This window comes from Plectrocnemia conspersa, unplaced genomic scaffold, assembly GCF_051122295.1.
Source record: "Plectrocnemia conspersa isolate PC_06_02 unplaced genomic scaffold, ASM5112229v1 ptg000005l, whole genome shotgun sequence".
Classification (NCBI taxonomy): Eukaryota; Metazoa; Arthropoda; class Insecta; order Trichoptera; family Polycentropodidae; genus Plectrocnemia; species Plectrocnemia conspersa.
Genome location: NW_028277169.1, coordinates 24,421,543 through 24,432,500, shown reverse-complemented (window position 1 = coordinate 24,432,500; position 10,958 = coordinate 24,421,543). Strand labels below are relative to the sequence as shown.

The following is a 10,958-nucleotide window of genomic DNA, read 5'->3' as shown; positions in this document are numbered from 1 at the left end:
CAACTATTATCAGCCCAAAATATATTTTTCGCTATTTTCACTTTATTGAAGAATAATATGTATTATTTTTAAAGCACTAATCAGTTACATCAATGAAATATCAATAATAAATTTAATGTCAAACGGCTGATACGATCATGACATATGCCACATATAAATATATTGTAATCTCAGTTGAACATTTTAAGTGAATATGTTGTAATCGCAAGTTACACCGATTTTTACTACTGAATAAGATATCAAAGATAAACTTTATTTTTCGTTAATGTAACCTTCAATGGATGTGTTAAAAACATTTGGAGGTCATAAAAAAACAGCTTCTCGTGACTTTCAATAAAAAATAATGCAACATTTGATACCACCAACACATGTGGGTGCATCAATTTTTGAATATACTCACCGACAATCACAATATTCTCTGTGTCTTAAACCACAAAGAGAGGAGGGTAACCTTGTGCAGATAATGAACAACTGTACACTAATGATGCATCATGAAATTTTTGCATATATGCAAAAGCAAACAGAACATAATGTCTTCATCGTTATTGTGAAGTTGACGTTCTTATCTAATTTGCAACGCATTATTTTGTCAGCAATTTTCTATGTACAATATATAATCATTCACATTTACAAATACAAATAAATGTTTAGTAGCATACTTTAGTAATGCATACACATAAAACATGTCAACATAAATAATGGTTAAGAGGAATGTTACAAATATATTGTATTATCACTGACACAAGAGATAATATTCGAAATAGAATCGAAAATGAACAAACTGTGTAGTGTATTGTGACCATATTGTTAGGAATTCACCATGAGTAACAAAGAGATATGCTGAAATTTAGTTTATATACTAGAAATTAATCACGCCGATCTAAACTCACTTTCGTAACAAGTTATATGAACTAGTTTTCGAAGTCTCAATTAAAACGTTATTAAAATAATGGTCACCTTAAGCCATTTGTCATTGGAACACAAAGCGAGTATTGAAGAGATAACCAACCCAAGGAATGTGACGATGTGATGGATATTTTGCCAACAATTTGCCCTTTAAGATTACTAAAGGTGAAGATGTTTGGTAAAAGTGGTTTACTAATATTAGTATGCTGTTATTCAATGTTGCAATGCACACAGGAGTAATTGACTAAGTAGTTTCAAAACATTACAATATATTTCTTATTTAAATTGACTATGGGAGGTAGCTACGAATCTTTTAAGGACAAATTGATATAGGGTGACCAGCATTTCACAATTTTTATTTAAGACATATTATAATTTATGTTTAGAAGATATACATATACTTATTTATGAATTATAATATCTATAAACTATATTTCTCCATAGTTGATAAAGCATACAATATCCGGTTTGGGTGAATTATAATAAAGATTACTGTCCACGTGTGAAATTAAATTGTTTTATTTATTTTGAACAACACGGATTGATTAATAAATTAGTCAATGAGTAAAAATAGTAAATAAATAAACACTAAATAAGATTGTTTTTAATTTTTTACTTATTACGTATAAGGTGACCAGATTTTGAAGATATTAAAGAACACTAAAAATTAAAAGGTCATATAGGGAATTTCTGTTCGAGGAGAATAAATTAAATTGGAAAAATTACTATGCTAAAAGAAAGCACATCATGAAAATTCTTGATCGAGGATGATAAAGGAGGACAGATTATGGGAGCTAAAAAAGAAGTCATCTTGAAAATTTAAAAATTTTGTTCAAAGGCCACCTTAAAAATTTTTGTTTGAGGAAGATAAAGGAGGACATATTACTGCGGGAACTTATAAAATAAAAAAGGTCATTTCGGACATTTTTGTTCAAGGAGGACAAAATTTTTGAAGAGAACGTCCGATCACCTTATTACATAGAATAACAAGTCGGTACAAATGCAAAGTATTTGTGCTACTATGGGCTATTTGTGTATGATAATTAACATTTATATTTACGTATTGCTTATAAACAAATTTGGATAAATGTAATTTAATTATAAAATACACAATAAGATCAAACATATCAAAACAAACAAGCTTCTAAAAGAACAATAATTCATACTGTTTTTAACCATGTTACATTATGTATTATTTTGAATGGTTTTGGTAGCTGAAAAATTGTCAAATAACAACTATATGGCGGATGCACTAAAACATTCCAGTCGAGTGAATGTCAAGAAATGGAGAACCGCAACGTCCGTTTCATTGACAAACTCTGGCCTCTTCCTGTAATTTGCTTCTTTCAGTTTGATCAATTGTGAGCAGTACTTAATGAAATCGTTAGTCTGATTCGGAGGCAACACATGTTACACTTTCAATCCCACGGGATACACAATATGACCTTCTGTGTGATGGTTTGTACTGGATCACCGTGATCCTTTTCGACTGATGTTGTTATACTGAATCCACTTTTTATCAGCAGTGATTGATTATTTAAGAAAAAACTTGTTTTCATTACGTTTAAGTAGAAATTTAGTCCAATATATTTTCATCGCTCAATCGATGTGGCGCCCAAATATAAAGCTTTTTGACAACCCTAAGTTTTCGTAATGTCTCGAAGCAATTAATCATGCATCTTTTGACTTGAAAATTGTCCCCTCTAAATCTTCGAAAACTAAATTTTAAAATGTTTATGAGAATTTTTTTATAAATGGCAGTTTAAGTGTTACTTTTTAAACAAAAGATATTTTTAATAGGAAAAATATACATATATAATAAATGTCTGAAATGATGGTCACCCTACAACACGAATCCCGAAAAAAGCGGCACATTAATTCCGAGTGGTAAATGATATTTTAATTGTATTAAAAAGTGAATCAAATTTGAATGAAATATATAAATAATAAAATTGTTACCGCAAAATAATAAAATATTATCAATTTAGTTGTTCGACGAAAAGTTATCGCAGAAAAATAAGATTGTCGAATCTAACCGCGAAATTATCGGCCATAAAATGTTTAAATTTAAAAATAAATAAATCACTCGAGGAGCGACTAACTGTAATTGTTCACTCGCTTCTGTAGAGCGATGACATGAATTAACCCCCACCCACGTACTCCCGAAAAAGATCGACTTAAACACGTTTATAACCTAGACGAAAGTCGGGATGGCAAAACTATGAATGAATATGGTATTTTTCGGGGGTCAGTTTTGCAGCGACGGAAGCCGGGAGGGGTGAAATCGACCTGGTGTGGGGGATCGCAGGCGTAAACATTGGGGTGCACGTGGTCGAACTCACCAGGGGCGGACGGTCCGAGACGACGAAGATGGCGAGACGAAACCGCTCTGCAGTCGCCCGGTACTTCGAGGGAAGCTTGCGGTCAGCCGCTAAGCGCGAGGCGTCCTACACAGCCGCGCGCTCGCTTTCGATAAACATGGAAACTCGTTATGCGGCTGTCGCTACATCGAATCGCCGGCCGTACTGTTATAATAAATAGTAACAAACGACATGGACTGCTACTTTCGTTTAAAAACATATTGCTCCATTCTTTAAACGTATTTATTTTTACAACTGTAACCTGAAAACATCTGTATTCGTTGTGCTGATGTATCCATGATATAAACAGAATAAAGAGATGCTCTTGCGCATACTCCGCATTTGATTTTTTAATACCGTCATTTGCCTATTTGCCGTAATTATTGGCCAGTCGATAATAACATATTTGTTTACTGGTCACTTATAGAGCAGACGCGACGTTATGTTTTCAAAGCTGTTTATAACCTCCATATTTATTCATTTATTTAAATTAAATTAAAACTATTAAAACTAATAATTGTATTATTTAAATTCACAAAAAATATATAGTTAAAAAATCATAAAATATCAAAATTAAATTATAGGAACCGGACCAGCTCCTCGTAGTTGATATTTAACAGGTCAATGTGCAATGCCAGCGTATTAAAGAGCCGGATGGTGACAGCCATAGGCAAGTCGGCAAGTGCGGACGTCTTAACCCCAACGGCTATCAAAAAAGGACGCGATCGTGATTTTAGAAGACGTTCTGGAACCCAAAATTAGAACTATAGCTGGATTGTCGACAGCACCCTTCAGTAGTTTTAAGAAATGCTTAGCAATATACAACTTTTTGCGAGAACTCAGCGTATCGTATCCTAACGTTCCTAAAAGAAATGCGTTGGAATATAAGAACGGATAATAACCAAATATCCTTTTACAAAGGTATCTTAAAATCATTTTTAAAATCTTTTCGACTCAAAGGGAGTATTTGGTTATTCGAGCATTCTAAATTTTAGATCCCGATTCAAGAATGCTACAAACTATGGTGTCATGTAAGACGCGAATAATTGACGGATCGTCAAAGTGAAAGGCGTTCCTCATAACAAAGCCGAGCATCTTGGAAGATTTATCACAGACGTCGTGTATGTGTAGATATGTGTATGTGTACCTCCACTTGCTCTCAAAAGTGATTCCGAAATCTTTAGTGGAAGTTTTTATAGCCAAAATGTTCCTACCGAGATCGTAGAAATAAACTGATGGCGAACAGGATCGAGAAAATGGAACAGTATGGCACTTTCGACACTAAAGGGAAAATGGTTAATGGAATCCTATCTCCATAGAAAGTCTGAATCATTATGTAGAAAAAAGGAGCCCGCAACAGATCGAATGCATTTATACAATTTAATTTGAAAAACTTGAATTTGTAACTGTCGTATTTATGTCATTATTAAATAACATACAGAGCAGAGGACCCAAGATGGACCTTTGAGGAATCACCGAAGGAGTGAAATATTCTTTTGACAATCGGCCACCATAGGGTACAAACTGTCTACTCAAATAACTCGAGAATAACCGAATTAAATCACCCGAGCAACTAAGGTTTGACAATTTTTTCAATAATAACCCACGACAAACTTTGTCGAGGGCCTTCTCAAAATCTGTATATACAACCTCTACTTGAATTTCCGCATCGAAAGATTTTGTCACTGTTTGAAATTATTTGTGTGAACATACTGACCAATGTTTACGCTTATTTCTTTCATCGTATAATCCTAACTTTAAAAATATCGCTAAATCTGGAGAGATCAACTATCTCATTAATAATATTTTATCTAATGTAGTGTTTATTATGTTTCTATTTTTTTATACAATTATATTTTTCTTTGTTATTTTTATCTACTAAAATATTTAATAAACATTATTTATTTGCGAACTTCAAAAAAAATATTATTTACTGCTATGATGTTTTTCAAAATGTAGCACAACAATCGACATTTACATTTCTCTCTGTTACCATGCGCAACAATATATCGTTGTTTCGCTTTTAAATGATTCATGAAGAAAAACAAGATATGATAAAAAAAAATAAAAAATATTTATATGTGTCTGGTCATCATATACAGTGATACACGACACAGGATGATTAAGCAAATTCAACTCTCTCAGTTTATATATATTTTTTAGTTGTTCTGAGCAAAATACGCATCCTCATTTTTTTAAACACTAAATCCATACAGAATAATGTTCTGATATATGTATTTTGACATGTCTAAATAACCTTTGTTATGATCAGAATAGCTGTCGCTTTGTCGTCGCGCCTCACTTGGTGTAAGCCACGTAGGAGCCGTTGTCGTGGAACAAAGCATTTTAAAAACAAAGACTGCTATTTCACTAGTCCTCTGAGAGAAATTGTAGAAGTGTAGTTCAAAATACGTATAAATGTATTTTGAAACGATTTGTGCAGAGTTACATAATTACAGTGTTTCATTTCATAATTTCAACAATAATTAAACGTAGTTAAGATAAGGACAGTAGTGGAGAGTATACGCCGTATACCATCTACTATATTTGAATAAATAGCGTATATCTTCTGGTTAAATCTAAATATTCTATCATCAGACAAAAAATAAAATAAATTTTGCTGAATAATATTGTAAACCCATTAGAGATATCTTTTTTGCCTTTCGGTGCAAGAAGCCAGCACTTAATAATAATAAATATTTATGCTAATTTGACTGTTAATATAGGCTATACGATATTGTACAAAAAATGAGATACCGTATACCTTTTGCGAATTTCACGACTACAGCACTGGTTAGTATACTTTGGCATTAAATATAAATAACAATCGAGCAATGGTCTGAAACTAACAATTTAGAAAATAATTAATTCAAGTTTGGAGTACAATGCGTTATCTACTACTTAGATTTTAGGCAGTTTTTTAGTTTATGTGAACATATAGATATTTACAAGTCGTATTCCTTGTGAAATGCTTTATTTCAAGATGATAGGTGTTTGATGGTTTATCACAAGAAGAATATAATCTGGCTATGGGAACGCAACTGCAAAGATCACATTGAACAGAAAGACTTTATATTAATTATTTCTTAATCTAGCTTAATTTTCATAATTTTTTTCATCTCGCTCTTAATATATTTACAGGAGTTGAAGTAAAAAATGTCTTCAGAAGACGCACTAAGATGCATTAGAAATTATTTTTCAATTGCTAGTAAAATTTACTTTGATCAAAAAAATTGATCATGCAAAAGTGCCACTTTGCAAATTTTTTGAAGTTGTAAAATTTAATTACAAATTATTATTTCAATTTGAACGTTTACAACATTTTATGACATATTTTAAGAAAAATTAGTTTTTTTTCAATCTGTATATTTTTTTAAGATTGCTATAATAAAAAAATATAACATATTTTTTAAAAATTAAACGCTTGCAGTCATATTGTTAATAATAAAAGTTTAATGTCGGTCATATGTCTAGTTTCTGGCCATTATTTTATATAGTTGTTTTCTTTGTTCATGCATGGACAATCCGCATATTAGATAATATTCTTGTAAAAAATAAAACTATAAACTCAAGTGGAAGGCCTACTACTAATGAAAAGCATAATTTTAAATAAAGAAACAATGTAATTTTCGTATGGGTTATGGCCGTTCATATTAGTTTTAGGACCGTCCGCAAAGTTAAGGCATGGGCATGGGGGCGGAGGCTGAGGGTCCTGCCGAAAGACCGACGGTCGAGGGCGAGGGTGCCTCGGGGTCTGCGCCCCGAGGCCGCTTCCTGCGCTCTTTGTTTTCGAGATGCTCTCTCTCGGCCCCGCGCAAGGTAAACACAACTTTGCACCTGTTAGTCATCACAACCGTCGGCATAATAGCCCTTTGGCAATTGCCATTTTTTATCGGTTGAAGATATTAAACCAACATATTTTATATTTCATATCAAATCTTATTGTCTTTTATGAGACGTTTGCTTCAACGAACTCTCTTCGCTGTGCATGGTCATTAGGGTTCAGTTGTTGTGTTAATTTAATTCTGTAAGCATGAAGACACACATCTTTTGTGAGTATACGCTGTAAAGAGCATCAATTCTTGTCCACGACGCCGAATTGATGTTCCGGGATTGTCACCAACATTCTCACACACTGCTTCGATATTGACATTTGAAGGGCTTGTCTCCATCTGATCCAGTCTCTGAATTTTTCAATTAATCTCTTCGCAGTTGACGAACTTAAAACACTATTCCGACCATATTTTCTATTAAATTTTCAATAATGAAAACACGTATCGTGTAATGCTCCATTTTTACTAACCCTAAACTTTTAGCTTTTACTTGGTTGCCAACATTTACTGCACAAATGAACGCAAATTCAAATCTTGCGTTAATTTTAAAACACCCTTACCAAGTGGATGCACGAATAGATACCAAAACGCAATTATGTTAACATAACGTAACGCTTTCAGGCAAATGTCGCCGTCGAAGTGCGACCGTCTTCGGGAGTCGTCGACTCGCCGCCAGCGAGTAACGAGCCCCGGCGCCAGATTCTGGAGGCGGCTCTGTTCTTCGTGTCGTTCTTCACTGCCATTACTATTCTTTTGATATACATGGAAAACACTGGTAACACCCAAATCAAATTTTAAATCACTATTTTCAATATAGCTTTATATAATAACAAGAATGTATAAAAAAGATTAAGTAATTAAAATTTTTGTCGTATGCAAAATTTGCTGTACACTGATGCCATTTAATCATCTATTCACATAATAGATGATTAAATCTCTTGTAATAAACCTTCAAATCAATGTAATTTATCGTTATTGGTAGGTAGTCAACACATCGTTGCATTTTTATCATTTAATTTAATATGTTACTTTTTAAATTTAAAGTTAAAAAGTGTGTTGGAATAAAATAATAATTCCATTATTCTTATTTAAATAAATAACATTGCATAATAGATAATTGTCTATTATATTTATACATTTATTTTCTTAATTATAATTTACCCGTCGCAAATTATATAAAATAAAAATTGTTTATCAGCTATGGGACAGCAGCAGTTCCGACAAAACATGAGACAGGAAAGCGAACTGGCCAATATTGCACAAGATAACGAAAAATTAGTGGCCTACATGCGGCAATGGATACTGATCAGCGCTGCTCAACCTTTCCCGCCGCATGCGCGGCACACTCATCCTTCTATTGAAGAGAAGCTGGAGCCGACGTACGTCGAGACATGCGTGGCTCAAAAGCTTAATTACAAAGTAAATTCAATTAAATTGTCATTGACTGGTGAATATTAATGTATGCACCGGCACACACCACAGCACGCACAATAAATGTTATTTTACTTATAGCGTGATGGCGTTTTTGTGGAACTGGGCGCATACGGTTCAGCCGTGAAGGGAGAATCTCACACAGAATGGTTAGAGAAGACTTTGGGTTGGCGCGGCCTATTGGTGACCCCCGATGCTCATGATTATTTCCGGTTAAGAGCTCGACGTAAAGAACCGAACACGCTCACGGCTCAAGCGTGCTTGAGCACATCAGTGCATCCCAAAGAAGTATATTCAATTATTTTTTTATTTATAACAATAAGTTTTGTAACGTATGTATAATAATGTTTTTATTTTAGATAACTTACCAAGAGAGCGGATTCCAAGACGAAGTAGGCGTCGTCGGTATCGGTGTAGGAAGTGCCGGCGAAGAGTTTAGCGCCAGAGTTAAATGCTTCCCTTTGTATTCTTTTTTGTTGGCGTCTCAGCATCAACACATTGACTTTTTATCAATTTCGTGCGGAGGTTGCGAACTTACGGCTTTCATGAATCTACCGCATGATGGAAAAGTATGATATGATACTATCTAATTTAAAAATTTTCAATAAAACTGTTCACTTTCTTTCTGTGCAATTGCACAAGCAAACGATCCTATTGCAGTGGTCGGGAGCTATTCACAATCACAAGCGGCTGTAGTGTAGAGTCTAGCTTCGACACAGTAATATATAATGAACATGTCTTATCTTAATCTCCCATATTTATATCATTGTAAGACTCATTCAGTTGTTGTCTTGCTTTTGTTTGTTTTGAAAGTTTCGACTGAGGCAATTATTGTTGACAGTTATGATTATATCAAATTTGAAATATAAGAATGAAACACTTTTATTTTTTACCAAAACGTTTAAAATCAGTAACAAATATTTTTATGTTCGATTTTACATGTATGTTTCCGTTCTAATAATCTTTAATTTTAAATCAACGGTTGCCGCGTTGTACTGTGCGTGCTCAATACACCTGTACATTGAACAATAACTTTCTACTCCCAAGTTACAACTCACGCACTGTCACTGATATTCCTAAAATGATTTGTTAAATATTTTTTTTTACTATTTTCTAGATTCATATTTCAATTATTGAAATCGCCGGAAAGCAAGCAGATGGCATAGAAGAATTGTTGACTGCTAGAGGATACATAGTGACGAAGAAAACGGAGAGCAGCGTAATTTACATGCTTCGCGACTTACCAACGCTCAAGATCTAAATCGAATCTTTTTAAAAACTGAATTTCTTATGACACATTTAAATTATATATAATGTAAAATTTACATCTAATTTTAGGAATATCTATTTGGCCGTTTTTAAACAAGAAAACAAAGATCAAATTTTTTAAATCATTGCATGTTCCAATTTGCATCGTTTATTTTAGTGTATAAACGCACAATTTTCGCATCAACTTTTAACTGACTTTTTAAAATACATTTAATAACAAAATGTTACCCGCTGATATGAGCAGTATTGTAAATATTCATTTATGTTACGTGAAATATATACATTTATGTAACTATTGACCCTTTTATGCAGAATCTGAATCATTGCTCTCTATATAGCAGTTTTAATTTAATATAATATAAATATATATTTTTTTAGGCTCTTATAGTTGTGTTAATGTTAAATAGCATTTTAATATTTAAGCTATGTAATTATGTAGGAACTTAAGAAACTCTCGAAATAATGTTTTAAATTAAAAACCACACATCATTGCACGTTTATTTTATCAGTGTTTTTTACAATAACTGCCGAAAAACACTGAACATTATTTAACCGAGCCGATCGACATTTTAAACTTTATATACGAATTTAAATCACGATCGCAAGATCGGCTATTGATCGACGCATGGAACAATTGTTAAACTGTAGATATATGATTAAAAATAGTTCCTACAAACAATTCTGTGATTGACGGTGTGCGATATTGTCATAACGGACGACGTTGCCTTACAGTGAGGCCTTAAATCAGTTTGATTTATTTTTCTAGTGTTTATATCCTTACTCTTCGAGTGTTTTAAAATTGCACGATCCGATCTTTTAAATGACGTCAGCGATGCAAAAGAAAACTATACACGGGTAGTTTTATTGTACTGATACGAGCTGTGAAGTGTAATTTTAAATTTAATTCATACTAAATTATTCAAACGTACATTTAGATTTTACGGATAGTTAAATTTAATTGTCATCATTCCAGGTTTAGTTTTTAAGTTTTTCGATTAGTATTATTTAGCTTGAAATATTTTTACGTTGTAATGATATTATTTTCAGAATTTACAGTAACCTTTTCGGTGATACAATATACTTGTGCCTATCTTATGATATAGTTTATGTAATTATTTTATATTTATATATGTACGTACTGATTACACGATCGTAAATA

At 32.8% G+C, this 10,958-nt stretch overlaps 2 protein-coding genes across 3 annotated transcripts in view; one reads left to right on the top strand and one right to left on the bottom strand.

Annotated features, from left to right (window-relative positions):
- The window catches only part of Ent2 (Equilibrative nucleoside transporter 2), a 19,439-nt gene extending 16,011 nt beyond the window's left edge, over window positions 1-3,428 (bottom strand). Inside the window, exon 1 of one of the 2 annotated variants that reach the window (XM_088186728.1) lies at window positions 3,249-3,428. The gene's annotated coding sequence lies outside the window, so the exon portion shown is untranslated. The remainder of the gene's footprint in view (window positions 1-3,248) is intronic. The other variant, XM_088186726.1, reaches the window with a different exon arrangement.
- Window positions 3,429-6,928: 3,500 nt separating this feature from the next.
- Window positions 6,929-10,958, top strand: S (EGF receptor activation regulator Star). Its single transcript, XM_088187081.1, has 6 exons — window positions 6,929-7,085; window positions 7,721-7,874; window positions 8,298-8,518; window positions 8,612-8,818; window positions 8,890-9,099; window positions 9,648-10,958. The coding sequence occupies exons 1-6, from the start codon at window positions 6,951-6,953 to the stop codon at window positions 9,789-9,791; spliced, it is 1,071 nt and encodes a 356-aa protein (XP_088043207.1). The 5' UTR covers window positions 6,929-6,950; the 3' UTR covers window positions 9,792-10,958.

Coding starts and splice junctions, on each gene's coding strand:
- S (XM_088187081.1), top strand. CDS start 6,951: ATGGGCATGGGGGCGGAGGCTGAGGGTCCTGCCGAAAGACCGACGGTC. Junction 8,819..8,889: donor CATCAGTGCATCCCAAAGAA/GTATATTCAATT, acceptor TTTTTATTTTAG/ATAACTTACCAAGAGAGCGG. Junction 9,100..9,647: donor ATCTACCGCATGATGGAAAA/GTATGATATGAT, acceptor ACTATTTTCTAG/ATTCATATTTCAATTATTGA.